This window comes from Pecten maximus, chromosome 8 (genome assembly GCF_902652985.1).
Source record: "Pecten maximus chromosome 8, xPecMax1.1, whole genome shotgun sequence".
NCBI lineage: Eukaryota > Metazoa > Mollusca > Bivalvia > Pectinida > Pectinidae > Pecten > Pecten maximus.
This window is the reverse complement of record NC_047022.1, coordinates 35,402,389-35,421,664: the sequence shown is the minus strand read 5'-3', so window position 1 is coordinate 35,421,664 and position 19,276 is coordinate 35,402,389. Positions and strand designations below refer to the sequence as shown.

Below are 19,276 nucleotides of genomic sequence, written 5' to 3'. Positions count from 1 at the left end.
GACTCTTTACATAATTATTACCTCTTTAAAACTTCAGCGAATTTATCAAAAAATTTTAATTTGTACGGTATGGGAGACATGATTATTTTTATCTTTATTATTTCAAGATTTGAACACATTTGACCTCTAGCTGTGACCTAGAACTGTGCACAGTTAAGGTCATCCATTTGAACAAACTTGGTAGCCATTTATCCCAGCATGTTACTTGCCCAATATCAGTGAGCTAGGCCTTTTGCGTATTGGAATGAAGTTGTTAAAGATTTTTAAGAATTTTACCCATGCTACCTTAAATGTGGGTCAATGTCTTACACTTGAAAGAAATTGGTAGCCTACCTGGTCATATACTGGCATGCTACTGGTCTAATACCCGGACTTAAGGCTTTTGGTTAATGATAGGAATTTGTTTGAAGATATCAAGACATTTGATCCCTTTGATCTCAAAAGTGGGCTAAGGCCATTCCTTTAAGAAACTTGGTAGCCCATCATCACGGCATGTAACAGGTCCAATACCAGTACACTGGGCATTTTGGTTATTGATTAGTCTTTTGCAAAACTCAATATGTATGACTTGTGACCTTGAAAGTAGGTCAAGGTCATTCATTTGAACAAAGTTTGTAGCCCTTCATTCCAGCATGCTGCAGGCCGATTATCTGTACCTTTGGTTATTTAGAGGAAGTTGTTTGAAAGGAAAAGTTGACACCATAAGGACCATGTACACCGCACCATGTCGTAAGCTTAAATGCCCTTCACACTGGTAAGCCAAAAAATGGCCAGAGTTTGAGGATAAAACAGATGTCACATCAGCATAATCAGAATCCATTCAACATTTTTATGGGCTATTGAAAAAAAATATATAAATTTTGTCTCTTTAAATGTGATGTCGTCTCGTCCAAATCAATAATCTTCATAAACTTAAAATCTTTGTTCAATTTATTTGTAAGTTATTTAAGAAATAATTAACGATGATTCGTGTATTGTTGCAGGATATACGAGGACGAGGATATTTTGCAATTAATTAATAACGAAGGCCGCAGGCCTGAGTTATTAATTAAAATTGCAAAATATCCAAGTCCGAGTTGTATATCCTGCAACAATACACGAGTCAAAGTTGATTATTTCTATTCTACCATGTACTGTTTAGTTCTGAGATCGACCTCTTTCTAATAGAAAAACAGCAAGGAAACCCCGAGAAAACCTTGTAATTTATTTCTTGAGTATTGCATTATTTGTTGATGAAATATACAGGCAATGCAGTACTACGATCAAGAGCATCTATCATATGGCATTGATTTTGAAAATTTAAAAAAAAGGATAAAAAAAAAGAAAAAGAAAAAGGGGGGGTAGGGGGGGGCCTCCGTAGGATTCGAACTCGCGTCGTGATAAAAATTTATTAAAAGACTAACCCATTAGCCCACTCGGCTATAGTAACCTTTTATAAAACGGGTGAATATTAGGTATATAAAATTGTAACAGCTGTGACTCACAAGCGTGTTTTATTGGCACGAGCGTGTATTATTGGAAAATAATACATGGTTTTAAACCAATCAAAACTGGCGTTGCATAGCAAACATGGTAGAATATTGCTTAAAGTACATGTATAAGTCACAATGAGAAAAACTTCAAAATGTTCTTTATTACTGGTATAAAGAATCTTTAAACATTGTACACCGACACATGATCGATGGAACCAGCCTAATGATATACAATATCAATAAGGAGTCAAGATAATTACTAAGAATTCATCAGACAAGTGTTGTATATCTACAGATATACATCATTAATACACAAATGACAAAATATTTAAACACTTGACAATGTTTGAACATGTTTATCAGGTCTTCAACTTTGTCAGCATACTTTTTGCCCTCTGACAACAGAACTACAATAACGATATACAATAAAGAGCACTGCAGCTTCTGTTGGGCGAGGTTTTACAAGGTTTTGCAATATTTTTTCTACAACCTCTCTTTATCCAACCCTCGATCTGATCTAAAGAGATCTCCACATTTTGCAAAGTCAGTTTTAATTTGTTGAGCGAAGTTTTAAAAAGTTTTTCATTTATTGTCATTGATTTTGTTCCGTTGCTCATCTGGTGTGTAAGTCTTCATGGTGAAAGCATGAATGATATTCATCTCATCTTCCAGAGCATTGTTCACTAATCTGGAATGAAGAATTCAACATATAATTTTTACCGAACTTACAACAGTTATTTCAAGACATATACATATAACAAATCTGTATTAATCTTAAAACTTGAACAATAGTGAATTCATCAAATAAAGTTACCAAAAATAAGAAGATGCGTGAATTAAAGTTCCTCATCGGATGGTCAAATCTAAGTCAGAGTGATACACTGTTGGCACATGACACTGCTCATGGGAGAAGTACAGGTATGAAGTTATGGTGACTAACTTTGGGATAGAGCCTAGACAAGCTTTTTTGTTGATATACATGCAGGTCAAAGATCAAAATGTAGGCCAGAATAAGCTACTTTTGGTAAGTAACACACCACGTACAAGTGAAATCGTGCTCCAAGTATGAAGTTCAAGGGACAAGTAGTATATGAGATGAAGAAAGGACTAACAAAATATACCCGATCATCTAAATTTAGCAATGATCTTAATTTCAGTTGTTGTGTGGGCCAAAAATACAAAATATTAAGAGAAAGTTCTGCCTTGATGTGACTTTCTGGTAAACAAAAAATTACAACAATAAGATTTTCCAGATGGTAACACTACTCACTAGACTGGGTTAAATTAAATTTCAGTTAATCTTAAGGCCATACGTTACTCAATAAAGAAGCTTCTATTTCTGTACTATTCATGTACTTGGGGGAAGAATGTTTTGTTTTTCAATGCAAGATGGCAGACATAGTGACCACCCTAAAATATGGTAATGATCTGAATTTTATCTTAAACTCTACACACTTTTTAACTTCATGCAAGCTGTGTCCTGAAAATGGCACACTAAGCAGTTTGAAACAATTTGTTTACCAACTTTAATGTGACATTAATTAGAAGAGATGTAGTTGGTATAAAGATATCAGCTGCTCTTTTAAGTTTATTGTACAATTGTATTTTGAATGAAAAAAATTACGAGAAGTTCAAGAACTGACCATAACAACATTACATCGAGGTTACATTTAACAACAACTGAATATACAGCACTGATTTTTGTATGTAATCAAAGTCACAGAAAAATGAAGTAGTTTATAACTACCTATGTCTGGCAAGCAGCTTTTTGCCTTCAAACTGAGGTGACACAATCACAGCATCGAATTTGGCTCCACATCCATCGGACACATCTGTTATATCCTAAAGAAAGAACAGAAAGTATGTGTATGGTATAAACACAGTTATGACATCGCTAAGATAGCTTGGGTCCTATCTTCTCATCAGATAAGTCTAGACAATAGTCCTCTGACATGCAGATTATCAGCCCAGACTGAGGAATTTCTACCATAGTTATTATCCTGTAATAGATCCAGACGGCCAAACCATAAAGTTTGACACTGACAGGAGAATGACCTTATTATAGCCCCTGCAAGATGGTATTCACTTTATTGCAAAGCAGAAATAGCATTTGTCGGGCTTTTTACTGAACTGCAGTAGATAAATACTGCAGTCATTTACTGCTTTTCCTTTCATTGGAAACTAACATGTTAATTATAGAAGTCATAAATGTTGTAGTGTTTCATTACTTCGCAACCTTGTTTAAAATTAAAAAAAAACCTTGTGGTTTCATTAAGCTTGTATGGCAAATGGTACAGTATTTTGTCGCAATATATATGTCATGTTTGAAGTGTGACTTCGAACAGGTAAATGGAGATCTATGGGCAGCTAGGCATTTGGATGCTGTTAATAAGGAGAAATTGACCCCAGGGTCAAACACATGTTCAGTGTTATGATATCTGTGACCACCAGAGTCTGGTGATCCACACTAGTACTGTTACAGTACCAGACAGCTAAATGGAGTTACCACGTCGGGTGTCGCATGCTGATGCGGCAGAAATCTCATCACTGTATCTCATTAGCTGACATCCCTGATCCATGTCATTGAAGTAATTATAATGGCTATACTGTAAAAGTGGAAATGTTCGAGGCGTGGAAATTTTCGCTTATTTCGCGATCATTAAATCTCCGCGAAAATATCCCCACGCGAATATAATAACACGTGAAAATATTGGCATGCGAATATTTCCACCAAATAAACTAAATACACTAATATACCTGCAAGCCGCAAGTTCCTGGTAGTAAACCATGTCGTCCGTGATGTTTAACCGTTGTCATGGTCGGTCATTTGTCTGAGACATGGCTATACTAATTTGAGTAATTAGTGAAATTATAGTATTTCATCTAATTTAATGTTGATTGATCATTAAACATTCTTCATTTCATGATAATTACGATCGCTACATATCAGTTGCAAAGCTGGTCGGCCATTGTGTAGCTATAGGCCCCAAAACAGCACACGTTTCATTTGTGACAAAATAGATAAATTTGTTGGTATTAGAAATGTTAATTTTCGGGGCCTAAAGTTGCAATCAAGTGTCTCGTCTCAATGTAAAAGACTGAATCAACGCTAAAATATCTGATATATATTAATGGTTTTTTTCTGTCACAGACGTATTGCAATGATCACACTTGCACCCAATTAACCTAAACGTGTCTGTTGATCCAAGTTTGGTATTTACTGGACCGATCGTCGCGAGCTTTCAATGGAGTTTGCTGGAAAAAAAACTTACTTTATGTACATGGCCAATGACATCGCAGCGCGAAAACATATTTTCATCATGACTGACAGCGCGAAAATATCAACACCGCGAACAGTTTGGAGGCTGACTAAGCGAAAATTTCAACGCGTGAAAATATCCACTTTTTCAATATACGTATATGTCTAAACTGGGAGAACAGGCCCTGATAGAGACCGTCCTGGTGTGGCCTTGGAAGGGGTAACGTGTAAGCTTGTATAAGCTCGATACTCAGGCCATACATGTTACCAATGCCTGTGGATTACTTATTACTAATACTCCAACAGTTGTTGCTGGTTGTATATTTTTTTAAGTACAGCAAAGAGGGTAACAGTTGTTAATCTAGTGTCATATGACACATTGTGTTGAGCCATCATCATACTAAGAGCTTAATGAAAAGTAACAAGTATATTATATATAGGATGTACACCATAAGTATTCAGCATAAACTCACGACATTTGTTGCACCAATTGCTGTTGTCAGCTTTTCCTTCAGATGTTCACATGTAATACCAGTACTCCCACTCATCTCTTATCTCCCTTTATGCCTCGGAACTGGAAAGAAAACCAAAAATTGAGTACCAAAATACACAATACAGATTCATAAATTTTTCAACCCAATTGAGAGTGAGACTGCAGGAGGATCTCGACCCAAGGTGAAGATACTTTAGTTGACAAACACAAGGCTTGCCAAGTGTTTGTCAGCTTCTGGAGATCCTTAAGCTTCTATCTCCCTCATAAGACTGAAGAGGGTAAACGATGATCTTCTCTTACCCAGTTTTAAAAAGGGCCCTCTTCCATCTCATATTGATGTTACAGTGTATATCAATGCAAAACAATATTGACATAACATGATCAAAATGTCATCATGGTGCCATTGAATTGTTACAGTGACAACATTGTATTGTTGTTGTGGCATCATTCAAATTAAATTATTGATTGTTGTGAAAGGGGAATCCCTGAGGCCCCTGCGACGTAGCCCCAGAAATTTCATAACTTCATTCAGATCCCCATGCTCTGCAGTATATGCCATAATAAGCTCATGACTTAAGCTTGGCTCTTTGGGCCATGTTATAATGCAGCAATACTTTTTGGTCTCGGGACCATTCAAATCTGTTTTGCCTTCTTTTTTTTATTACAACACAAAACTTGAATTTCATTCTGCCATTACTTTGAAATGAAAGAAACTTACATGTAGTATCGCATCCGAGGCCAGAATTTTATGAAATAAGTATAACAGTGCCTTGATAAATGTTTGGCATCATCCAGAATTGATCATATATATAGCAAATATATATCATGACGTGATTGAATGACTAACCAGTGAATGGACATGTTGGGGGAGCATTATTTATGTTAAGAGGTTTTATTTTATCTATTCCACTTATCAATCGACTCTGTATGATGCCAAAATATTCTTAAAGGTTATGTTATTCATATTTTATACTTTGACTCGTCTGAGGTTCGGACCTATTTATGTTTATGGTATAGCCTATAGCTATAGGCCTGTATAATCAAAACTGGCGAGTACAATGTTCAGCAACATGTACCTGTGTCTCTGATCACAGGTGCCTGACTCGTTTTTATAAAATAATAACATATAGAGTACATATAAATGAGAAAGGTTCTGAACTCCCCCAGGCTTGAAATCTGATGTATTTATTACTAAGTACCGTAGCTTCGGTTGTATTGGGTGGATTTTTTCGAAGTAGGACTTAAATTGAAGAGAAATGGTCAATCTTTAAAATAAGCCATAACATGTTGTCGATTTCTCGATATTAGTTTACGAAATCGGGCGTGAAACTTCAAAATCCCCTCGATTTTGTTTAGTCGGACAAGTTGACGTAACGGGGTCACCACACTTTGACTCTATTGGACATAGCTTTAAATACGAAGTCCACGGGTTAATCAAGAGGTACGCTTCATCAGATCACCGAATACAACTATTACATACACTTACTTTATGTATACGAGCACCCTATCGACGGCCCCGGGACTTTTTATGCATACTGATAGCAGATTTTCCACTTGAGTAGCCATGTTGTGTCAGCCGCGGTAAATTTGAACAAGCATTCTGATTGGTTCAACACATTTTCTATAACCAATCAGAATGCTTGTTCAAATTTACCGCGGCTGACACAACATGGCTACTCAAGTGGAAAATCTGCTATCAGTATGCATAAAAAGTCCCGGGGCCGTCGATAGGGTGCTCGTATACATAAAGTAAGTGTATGTAATAGTTGTATTCGGTGATCTGATGAAGCGTACCTCTTGATTAACCCGTGGACTTCGTATTTAAAGCTATGTCCAATAGAGTCAAAGTGTGGTGACCCCGTTACGTCAACTTGTCCGACTAAACAAAATCGAGGGGATTTTGAAGTTTCACGCCCGATTTCGTAAACTCATATCGAGAAATCGACAACATGTTATGGCTTATTTTAAAGATTGACCATTTCTCTTCAATTTAAGTCCTACTTCGAAAAAATCCACCCAATACAACCGAAGCTACGGTACTTAGTAATAAATACATCAGATTTCAAGCCTGGGGGAGTTCAGAACCTTTCTCATTTATATGTACTCTATATGTTATTATTTTATAAAAACGAGTCAGGCACCTGTGCTCTGATAGATCAGGAACAATATGCATATATTATACTAGGCCTACTGTAGTTTGAGTTCCTACAAAAACCACAGGGCCTACTGAAGCCTCGTCTGTCAATACACCCAATATATAATTATATACCAAGTGTATTGACAGAGGAGGCTAGGACCTCTGTACAGATTTAAACGGAACACTACTAAAACTATAAGTTTAGACGTCGCAACCATAACGTTGTTACGATTATACCTTTCATTGGGTATTAATTTCAGCCAGGTTAGTTTGTCACTAAAAATATTGAATGCATATTATCATTGATATGACCATATATAATTTCGTTTTGCATGACTCGCGACTGACCTGTTGTTGTGCGAGCTATGGCTACTTCCGGTGTACGGATTACATAAAAATCAAAATGAAACATACGGAAGGGGCCAAGAATTTTATCGATTAAGTAAAGAAGGAAACATACATATTCAACAAACTTTTTAAATTGATGATATCCTGAACCTTATAGTTTCTCAATGATATGACAAATTTGTAAGTCTACTCACTTTTATGGGCTGTACTTTTCATTTAAAAAGTCAATCTGAATGATTGTGAAACTATGTATTAATTACGTCATTTCCGTAAACATGTTGAGTGATGTTTCCACGTGTCCACTTTCGTTTTGTCCTATTTTTGATGGTTTGCAGCTGCCTGGTACATTTTGCATATACGTATCTTGAATCTAAGTCATGCTTTTTGCAGTATAACAAACGATGCATATACTACGACGTTAGGCCTAATTGTATTATTACTAATATCGACAGTGGTACTTGTGATGTGGACAAATATACTCTTGCCTCGACACTGAAGGACTGGGGATTTAACTCACAGCGAAACGTCCTACTAAGTGAGTTCCCGATCGACCCGGTAAAGAAGAATTATGTTCGCCAAGTAAAGAACTCTCTATTTTCGATTACATACCCTGTTCCATTACGTTCGAGGACTATTTTAGCTGCCATATCGGACGACGTGCTTGTAAATATTTTGGATCTTGACCCAGTTGTCGTTCGTAGTCGAGACTTTACCGATTTCGTGAGTGGCAGCCTTGTTTTGCACGGAGCTGTCCCCTTGGCCCATAGATATGGTGGTCACCAGTTTGGAAGCTGGGCAGGTCAGCTTGGGGACGGACGAGCGGTCATGTTGGGAGATTACGTCAACAGGAAGGGCGAGAGATGGGAGCTGCAGTTGAAGGGTTCGGGACTGACTCCTTACTCCCGTCGTGGGGACGGGCGAGCAGTGATACGATCGTCTGTCCGCGAATTCCTTTGTAGCGAAGCTCTTTACCAACTCGGTAAGAATTCCAATCGAAATTAAGCCCACGCACGAAAGATAGTATGCATATATAATATATTTATATTATATGAAGACCTGAAAACGTTAACAGAATCCAAATGTTTTTAATGTGTTGGTTCCTTTTATTTATTTACATCAAAATCAATCAGCTACATGTCGATATTCATATTCTGTTATTGAAATATAGGCCTACTGAACGATTTGCATGGATCAATATAAAACATAAGACGAACAGTCTACTGGTATAACACAGGGCTTGACTCGAATTCCCAACCTATAATCCATATGTATTATATATAATCAATCAATCAACCAATCAATTTGTTTATTTAAGTGTCATATATCAAAACTACATTGTACAAGTATATACACGTAGTTACAAAGAATAAAACATAATTGAATATCGGGTATAAGTCATCTTAACCATAATAAAATATAGAATATTGATATTCTAAAAAGAACTGTTACAATTGAAGACCTCAAAACGCACACTTAACTTCTACATTTTGTTTGTTTTTGTTTTTATTGCAACTGTCTAGTTTAACTGTAAACTTGTTTTACGTCCGTGAAGAATAAAATCAACACAGAAATTAAGACTAGACCGGATAGGCGATCGTGATGCTATAGTTAATAAGTTCAGCTGTATTTATTGTATTTTACATGTAAAACATATTGCTATGGGCCGAGCTGTATAGTAAAATATTTAACATATTATCTCAGTTGCCAACTGGTCTTCCTCCTTTTGAAAGACTTTTTACGATATATGTATCGGACAAGAGTTGTTCGTAGTTTATCAGATAGTAAATATTACTCCCAAAAAGGGAACCGCGGGGGCTGTGTTTTTGCGTTGTGTCTGTCCGTCCGTCTTTCCTTTAGGAGACGAAATTTATAGTATTTTGTTTTCTATCCATTATCTTTGAATCTCACTTCGTATGTGTATTTTGATAGCGACTGATAAACGGATTGTACCAAGTTATTCTTGGGTCCCTGTATGAACTTATGGTAGCAATTAACAGACTATACTACAGAAGCCAATACATGCAGATAATGTGACATTATAAAATACTACATACATGATTCATAATTGTATATCAAATATATAGAACAGACTGCCTCTCTGATCTGTAACTACAATTATATTCAGCAACAGTAGAGTTATCTTGCACACGCACACAACGAAACAAACGAGTCTGCATGATGATATTGACCAACTCAAGACTAACGATATCTTGAACAATTTATAAAATACAGCTACCTGCTGTATACATGTCACTAAATATCACAGTAACACTGAACAGTATATGGTGTCGTGACCAGACTCAAAACTACACCCTGTTAGCTATGAGCGGCGTGTCGTGAACTACACTATATATATGTGTGTGTGCATGTACAACACTGCCCTACGTATACTCCGACCTAATAGGCTGAGCAACTCATCACGACTACATCAACGATAAGCTTAACCCGGTACAATATTCTGGTCGTAACTCATGTGTATACGACACTGATCGAGGAAATACTTGTCAAGCCACTTCATTTCAGTGTCGTTAAACCAACTAAATAGTTTAATCTATTATCGAGTTCTTATCAGACAAATTACCAACTCCAGAATAAGACGCTACACCTTGTGGGTCGGCCTTTTTATACTCCGAGTGGGAAACAATTAACGCCCTTTATTATTAATCACAAGAACTTGTCACTAAAGCGCTTACACGACACTGCCGATAACAAAGCATCACATGGCACATGTAACAAGAAGGTATAGGCCTGTTTTCGCCACACAGCCCAAAAGTAGTACACAGACAAAGCACATGCATTGAACTATTCCTGAAATTATTCACATGTAGATTGTATACTTCCAAATGTAACTACTGAAATATTGAATACAATGGGTCTGTCAAATATTCATTGTGTGAAATTGGTTACTACATGCTTGGCATAAATTTCACATCCAATAAAGACTGAAATAATAGTTTCCGTAGGAAAATTGTTTCTTGAGAAGGAGTCATTATTTTATATGTGGTTAGTCCCACCGCACCGTTGTCTCCCGATTTCGAAAGGAGAGAAAAGGGGGGGGGGGGGGGGGGGGGGGGGGGGGGGGGGGGGGGGGGGCTTATCTTCATGTGCACCGAAAAGTTTGCAAAGATTAATAATCGTTGACTTTCGGTTTTATATCTGATATAATTATGTATATGTTATATAATTTCAAAATAAAACATTTGCATGCTTCTCTGTTTTTTTGCTGTCCTTAGGTGTGCCTACGAGTCGAGCTGCCTCCCTTGTGGTTAGTAATGACCCTGTCACACGTGACCAGTTCTACGATGGACACCCTCAAACCGAGAGAGCCGCTGTTGTATTGCGTATATCACAGTCATGGTTCAGGTTCGGATCCCTGGAAATCCTAGCGCAAAACGGAGAGATAGACTTACTCAGACAACTGACAGATTTTATAATCAGAAGGTATTTTTTAGACATTGATCTACACGGCGCTAACAGGTATTTGGAGTTGTATAGCGCAATAGTTGAACAAACCGCCGCCATGATTGCCATGTGGCAATCTGTGGGGTTCACACACGGGGTCTGCAACACAGATAACTTCAGCATCCTTTCTTTAACGATTGACTTCGGACCGTTTGGATTTCTTGAGGAGTACAACCCGAAATTCGTTCCTAACACATCAGACGATGAGGGCCGATATAGTTACGAACGACAGCCCGATGTTGGCTACTATAACTTGGATAAACTCAGACTGGCTCTTCAGCCATTACTGAGCAAAAGTCAGGCAAAGCTGATGACAGTTGTTCTCAAAGGGTACGTGGACATTTATAAAGACAAGTTCATGGAACTATTCAGGCGGAAAATTGGTTTATCGAAGGAAGCTGAGGAGGACGAACAGGTCATTGCGATACTATTGAAAATGATGGAAGAAACGAAGGCTGATTTTACAATGACATTTCGACAATTATCGGAGATAAGTGTCAGTGACATCGGCGAAATGCTGGTGTTACCTGGCGATCAAGCGTGGGCGCTGAAAAAACTAGCTACTCACGATTGGTTTGCTGCATGGGTCAAAATGTACAAGAAAGTGCTAATGGACCAAAATGTGACCGAAACAAACAGACAAAGAATAATGAAGTTGACCAACCCTCGGTACGTACTTCGGAACTGGATGGCTCAGAGAGCTATAACTAAAGCGGAACGAGACGACTTTAGCGAAATTGCCAAGGTGTTACGAGTATTAGAACGACCTTTCACATTTCAGGAGGAGGCCGAAGCGAACGGATTTGCATCCCCGCCTCCTCACTGGGCGAATACTCTCCGTGTCAGTTGTTCATCGTGACTGTCACTGAAACCACACACGTCATGACAAAGTTGTTCATCGTGACTGTCACTGAAACCACACATGTCATGGCAATGTTATATCTAATATGAACTTGGTCAGACCACAATCGTCTGTATTTGGTTAATATTTATAGAAAAAAATAAGCCCGTACTCCTACTATCTACCGTTGATATAGTAGGAGTAAGGGGCTAACGTTTTTTTTCTATTTTTACTAACCGGAAGCAGACGCCTGTGGTCAGACAAATGCTTACTGCTGGTAAAAGTAACGAATTCTACAGTTCTCTTTGAACGATGTTAAGGATGTTCGACGTAGCTAAATTATGTTTGATTACAGGCCATTCATAGTTTTCTCCCGTGCTGAACTATGCAAGGTATAGTTTAAAAAAAACGACTCGTGTATAATGTTAAAAATCACTAGGAGAAAAAAATATCTAAAACGTGATATTTTTCAAAGGTTTGTTACAAAACCAACACTTTCTATTAATTATACTAAAATTAAAAGTGACTGCAATAATTCTGGATTGTTATCTGAAATTTTTTTTTTTTATGTAGTAAACAGGCCGAACTCTCCTTTTCTTGAGGGCGAAATCGAAGGTAGTTGTCGCTTTTCCCGCGATTATAGTGTCATGACTACGACGCTACATTTGTTTTCACCAACATGATTTACATCGAAACATGACCAATCACAATGCCTGACGCGTCACCCCATTTCGCTATAGTATACTAACTTATTTTTCAATTCTTGTTTACAGACTATACGAACGGTATTTTGTAAAGTAATTTTGGTTTCAAAATGTCTATTTTCATACAACTAAAAACGTGATGTTTTTTTTGTCAGCACAGGTGCATGCATTATAAGCTTCAGCGCATTGTTTATCATAAAGAAGCACAATTATTTGAAAATAGTGTTGTATACTTAGTAGTGTAAAACGACTGGAAACCCGTATACACATGATTAACAACCATTAATCAATTGTCGGGTTTAATTAGATATCTGCTATGCAGTATTCTAAAACCAATTGATACAGAGGATCATTGGGATACCAATGACCTTACGTCTCAATACGGCTTCATTTGTTTTCAATAGAGTGGTTCGATTATAGTTTGCGGCAGTTTTCCGATACATGGATTTTAAAAGTTTCTGACAAATAAAGTAGCGAGAATAGTGCGCTTCCAAACAATCGCTGTCCCTTTCATAAGCTGTTGGCTATGTTCGATGGAAACCCTTACAAGAGAACATTGGATGAGGAACACTTTCTCAGGTTGGCGAGGCTGTGTTCGATATGAGTTTCACATGTCATTTTTTACCAAATTTTACATATTTATCCAACATATCTTATATTTGTAGAACATATACGTACACGCACTAGATTTTGTGATTCTTTAACTCTGCCCTACCGTAGGCATATAATGGCGCCAGATGATATTACCGAGCGTACGTAGGATCAATAACCGACAAGAAATACCTTTGTAATTACACCTTGGCATTTGATTAAATTACTAGTATCTGACTGCTTGAAGATAGAGAGGAAGTTATTGTGTATTGATACGAATCGTTGAGTTTATGCCTACAAGTAATTGATTGAAAATAAACTAAATTACTTACAACACGATAAAAAATACCCCGGTGGATAACTGGGTAGATCATGACAGACAGATGATTGGATTGACCACGGCGGGTTACTGAGTAGATAATAACGGACATATGATTGGATTGACCACGGCGGATAACTGGGTAGATCATGACAGACAGATGATTGGATTGACCACGGCGGATAACTGGGTAGATCATGACAGACAGATGATTGGATTGACCACGGCGGATAACTGGGTAGATCATGACCGACAGATGATTGGATTGACCACGGCGGATAACTTGGTAGATCATGACAGACAGATGATTGGATTGACCACGGCGGATAACTGGGTAGATCATGACAGACAGATGGTTGGATTGACCACGGCGGATAACGGAGTACATCATGACAGGTGGATGATTGGATTGACCACGGCGGATAACTGGGTAGATCATGACAGGTGGTTGATTGGATTGACCACGGCGGATAACGGAGTAGATCATGACAGGTGGATGATTGGATTGACCGCGGCGGATAACTGGGTAGATCTTGACAGACAGATGATTGGATTGACCACGGCGGATAACTGGGTAGATAATGACAGACAGATGATTGGATTGACCATGGCGGATAACTGAGTAGATCATGACAGACAGATGATTGGATTGACCACGGCGGATAACTGGGTAGATCATGACAGACAGATGATTGGATTGACCATGGCGGATAACTGGGTAAATTATGACAGGCAAATGACTGGGTCGACCACGGTAGTTTACTCAGTTGATCACGGCAGATTACGGATATTCTGGAACATTTTCCTTAGGTTGGTAATGTAAATATGAAAGGACTTATATAACAGTTAAAATGAATAGTCAAGAAGTGGTCACAGAAAGATTTGACTGCATATATCAACACCGTGGATAACAGCATAAAGTTCACAAGTGAAGAAGAAAAAGATGTCACTATGCAGCTAATCTATTCTTCGACACGTGGTTAAGGAAGATGACGATACTATCGAAGAATTGGTCTACCGGTACATAGGGAAAATGGGGTCGAACCATTTACCCAAAAACACCCAAAAACCACCCAAAAACCACCCAACCCCAAAACATCTCATAGCATCAACACTTATATGGAAACACCGTTAGAAATTGATATGTACATATTAACATATCAAATACAGCTATTGATACCTTCTTTTGTTGACTTATCGGCGAGTAGGGTTTTGACGGCAAGGGAGATAACTCTTACAAACAATAAAACCACGTGGAAATAAGAAAGAACTATACGTACCAGTTGATATCATCTTCATTCAGTATAACATAACAATTATGACATAAGTGAATTGTGAATGAATTGGCACAAATATAGTTACAGTGAGAATGACATAACAATACTTAAAATTATTTAGTATGTAGATTCCGGTCAAGATCACGATACAGTAATATGGAAACTGAACTTGAACCGGTAATATATATACATAACTAACTAGTGTAATTAAAAGAGGAAATTGATAAAAATAAATCATGAATTGACAATATAAAATCTCATTATATAACAGTTTCAACATATATAAAAGTCGTAAAACCAGGTTAAAAATAAAATTAGATCAAACATATTTACGTATTAAAAAACTTCATTGAGAGTGAACAACTTCGATAAAAATTGATAGAGAAATGCTCAAAATATTAGTACGTAGATATTGGTCTAGATCACCATAAAGTATGGCTCCGACACGCGGAAACTGAGACCGATAATCTACATTACTAATTCAATGTTTGATTTAAAACAGTACATTGATTATTGTGAAATAACTCTTAAATTGACAATATAAATTCTCATTATATAACCCTTTCAACATAAATAAAAGTAATAAAACAAGGTTAAAAACTGAATAAAGATCAAATATATTTACACATTACAAAAACTACATTGATAATGAATAACTTGGTTGAAAATTGATCAAGAATAACTTGGTTGAAAATTGATCAAGAAATACACACAATATTAGTAAGTAGATATCGGTCCAGATCACCATATAGTATGGCTCCGACACGCGGAAACTGAGACCGATAATCTACATAACTAATTTAATATTTGAGTAAATAAATTATAAATACAACGAAAATAATGAATAATACATTGGTTACAAAAATGTGTACATAACTGAAAAAACATTGGTTACAAAATGGTATATATAGTATCATTTATAACTCTGTCCATGAACAAGCGCAACCTATTTTTTTTTTTTTTTTTACTTAATATTTATGGTTTTTTTCTGATCGTTGTCGCCTGCGCTGGCCAGGTTTTTTTTTTACCGCAGGTCTGTTTTGGTCTTGCACATTGAAAGTTGAAAACGGTTGCCGAAATAGTGTCTGTTTTGTTGTGAGTTTTTTTTAATTTCAGAAATTTCTGGAAGTGTTCATCTTTTTCATTATTTGTTTTTGTTATCCAAAGATCTTGTGAAATTGCTAAATGAGAGCATCTGTTATCTAATCTGTAATTTCCCCTACCGTGCAATGCCCTTCTTAGATCTAACATATGGATTTTCGAAACCATTGCTACTTTCTCAACTAACTCCGGAAGTTTATGTTGTTTGAAGTCTGCTGCTTGTTTAATGCGATTGTTCATGGACTCCGAGTTGTTATTGGTCCATAAATGTTCTATTGTGCCCTGTCGAAGAGGCGCTATGACATATGCCTTAATTTTGTGTTCGAGATACCTGGTCCAATACTTATCAAACTGTGAATTTTGTGCCAAATATGGTTCCAAATCGACCCGTCGTGTTAAATATTCATCATCATTTTTCGTAAAGGCAAGGCCATCCGTTCCAAAAATAATTTTAATGATTCTCTTTCTTTCTGTTTCAGGAGTTCCTGTCTTTTCTAGATATCTTACACAATTTACGTTTATTTGCCTCGTGCACAAGAGGAAGTCTGCGTTTTTGAAAACGTCTTGTAAGGCATTTGTCATAGCGCGCTCTTCATCGCTACCTATTGTTAATTTGACATCCCCAAGTTTTGATCTAATGTGCTGAAAAAATATCTATAGGTCCCTTCCTCCCCATCCCAATGTAACAGTACAGGCCTTAGCATGATTGGATTTTCCCCTGTTTTTGTTTGAACAACCCCCTGGTTTTTATATGTCATTGTTGTTACAAAACACTTTCCCAAGTTAAATGTCCGATCAATACCTATTGTACTCCTACCCTCCCCAGTACAATTTGATGTCATGTCTTTGATTTGTTCCTCTGTGTAAATGATAACGTTAGGGAGATTGTCCTTACCGAATTCTATTTTTTGGATTGCGGGATTGGAATTTCTTTGCGTGAGGATTTGTAGGACTTGGTCAACCAAATTTGGTGTTGATACTTCTACTGTTCTATTTTTTTTCTCTCTATAAACCTTGTCACTAATTTGCTTAGCATTTTTGGGGCCTAAAACACTATCATCTAAATTGGCATTGTGATATACTTCGCTGGCTGGTTTGTGCTGTGCTTGAGAAGCACACTTGGCCAATATCACTGGGTCTGTTCTCTCGTATCTGTCTTTTGTTTTTGAGTTTCCATGACAGGACACTTGATTTTGCCTAACACCACTATATTCTATTAAAGCTTTATTTTTAATTGCCTGTATGTCTGTGGGGCATTGTGTTATGGTTGTAATTCTTTTTTTGTACAGTGTGTCCCCTTTTAAATTTGTGTAGTATCAGTGAATTCTCAACAATCTGTCTGGTTGTGGTGTACATGCTACATAAATAACGCGACCATTTTGTCTTTTTTTTGTGCAGATCTGCTTTCATCGGGCATGCTTCTGAAAACATGCTTCATGGTTTCGCAACCATACCAAGCTTTATTAAAATTAAAATCACAGCCGAAATCACATATACCAGGCTTGCCCTCTCCTTTAATCTAGCCGTACAATCACGCCCCTAGGCGATATCAATGCCACACCTGGGACCAATTAACACCTGGCCAGTGGATGGCCATTTAATTACTCCTCACTTCTCTGTTATATACACCATAGCCTGATTAACAGCACACGACCGACAAATCAGGCGTGTCGAACTTCCCGGACACATACGTACAATCAGATTATTTTGCCCTCTTTTTCTCTTCTCGATATCAGAGACATATATATATATGTCTCTGTCGATATCCACAAACCACTTTTGAATATCCTGATCAATTAGCTATATATTTAACAATATACATGTATTTCAGTTTTTGCCGATCTCAACTTGAATTTTTTTGATACCATACATAACCATTTAAAATGAAATACATCCATTTCAAGGATTGCATGTACAGTGTATCATCTGTAGTTAATTTGTGACAAAATAAAAATAAGAAACGTCCTGATTCCCCATAGACCATATCATTTGGGATACCTTTTCATGTATTAGTATGTTTTTTTATAAACATGAAATGAATTGTTTCTAGGCAAGTAATACATTAAAATCCCGAGAAAAGGGGGTAAAACAATAACTATTGACACAAAACCGCGCCATATTACCGGGCGAGAGACAGGCACGCGCCGCTGATGAGTCGGCGTCTCGTCACGGTGTCTTGTCACATGTGAACAGAATCATACCTGAATGTTAATTAGAAACTAGCTGCAAATTACAATATCTATTTTATTCTAGTATGCAAAAGTTTTCAAGATTTAAGACACAAACAACTATTTAAAAATTATATTACAGGCGCAAACCGTCAATGCATATATAAACTTATAATTATCCAATTACTGTGTGTCAATAACATTAGCGAAATTTGCAAGTTAGCAAGATATGCATATGATGCCAACAAAGTCAGAGTGTGAATGAAAAAAAAACGTAAAACAAAATACGCTAGATAATCATCAAAAATCCGTATTCGGTAAAAATGGCCTGCCGGTTTTATTGTATGACTGTTTGTAATTAATGTAAGAGTTATCTCCATTGCCGTCAAGACCCTACTCGCCGATAGGTCAACAAAAGAAGGTATCACAGCCTGTTTAGGTTAAGAGACCAGTGATTCTAGTCAGATATGCTGTATTTTATAATAGTTTGTAATATACAAGTATACCGTGTTTCAAAGTTAAGTTCTTAATACAGACTAACCTTCACAGCCTGTTTTGGTTAAGATACCAGTAATTCAAGTACATCTGTAGTAAACACTTGTATGTTTCATTTCTATAACACATTCCTAATACCACGGGTATACCATGTTTCAAGGGTTAGTTCCTAATACAGACTAACCTTCACAACCTGTTTAGGTTAAGATACCAGTAATTCTAGTCAGATATGTTGTATTTTTATAATAGTTTGTAACATACAAGTATATCGTGTTTCAAGGGTTAGTTCTTAATACAGACTAACCTTCACAGCCTGTTGAGGTTAAGAGACCAGTAATTCTAGTCAGATATGTTGTATTTTTATAATAGTTTGTAATATACAAATAATATACAAGTATACCATATTTCAAGGGTTAGTTCTTAATACAGACTAACCTTCACAACCTGTTTAGGTTAAGAGACCAGTGATTCTAGTCAGATATGCTGTATTTTTATAATAGTTTGTAACATACAAGTATACCATGTTTCAAACGTTAGTTCTTAATACAGACTAACCTTCACAACCTGTTTTGGTTAAGATACCAGTAATTCTAGTCAGATATGTTTTTC

The 19,276-nt window shown here is 36.9% G+C and overlaps 3 protein-coding genes across 5 annotated transcripts; 1 reads left to right on the top strand and 2 right to left on the bottom strand.

Moving 5' to 3' along the window:
• Positions 1-1,613: 1,613 nt before the first annotated feature.
• LOC117333330 (uncharacterized bolA-like protein C8C9.11) lies at positions 1,614-8,343 on the bottom strand. Of its 3 annotated transcripts, none has more exons than XM_033892578.1 (4): positions 8,319-8,343; positions 5,205-5,305; positions 3,220-3,314; positions 1,614-2,160 (listed from the first exon to the last, which is right to left on the bottom strand). In XM_033892578.1, exons 2-4 carry the CDS (start codon positions 5,277-5,279, stop codon positions 2,055-2,057), a joined length of 276 nt encoding a protein of 91 aa, XP_033748469.1. In that variant the 5' UTR covers positions 5,280-5,305; positions 8,319-8,343; the 3' UTR covers positions 1,614-2,054. The 3 variants fall into 3 exon arrangements, with proteins under 3 accessions (XP_033748469.1, XP_033748467.1, XP_033748468.1); XM_033892576.1 differs by lacking the exon at positions 8,319-8,343 and adding an exon at positions 7,710-7,755; XM_033892577.1 differs by lacking the exon at positions 8,319-8,343 and adding an exon at positions 7,674-7,747.
• Positions 7,998-12,552, top strand: LOC117333329 (protein adenylyltransferase SelO-like). Its single transcript, XM_033892575.1, has 2 exons — positions 7,998-8,688; positions 10,943-12,552. The coding sequence occupies exons 1-2, from the start codon at positions 8,034-8,036 to the stop codon at positions 12,028-12,030; spliced, it is 1,743 nt and encodes a 580-aa protein (XP_033748466.1). The 5' UTR covers positions 7,998-8,033; the 3' UTR covers positions 12,031-12,552.
• A 2,944-nt stretch (positions 12,553-15,496) lies between these two features.
• Positions 15,497-16,846, bottom strand: LOC117332288. Its single transcript, XM_033891174.1, has 3 exons — positions 16,701-16,846; positions 16,192-16,506; positions 15,497-15,503 (listed from the first exon to the last, which is right to left on the bottom strand). Exons 1-3 carry the CDS (start codon positions 16,844-16,846, stop codon positions 15,497-15,499), a joined length of 468 nt encoding a protein of 155 aa, XP_033747065.1.
• Positions 16,847-19,276: the final 2,430 nt, after the last annotated feature.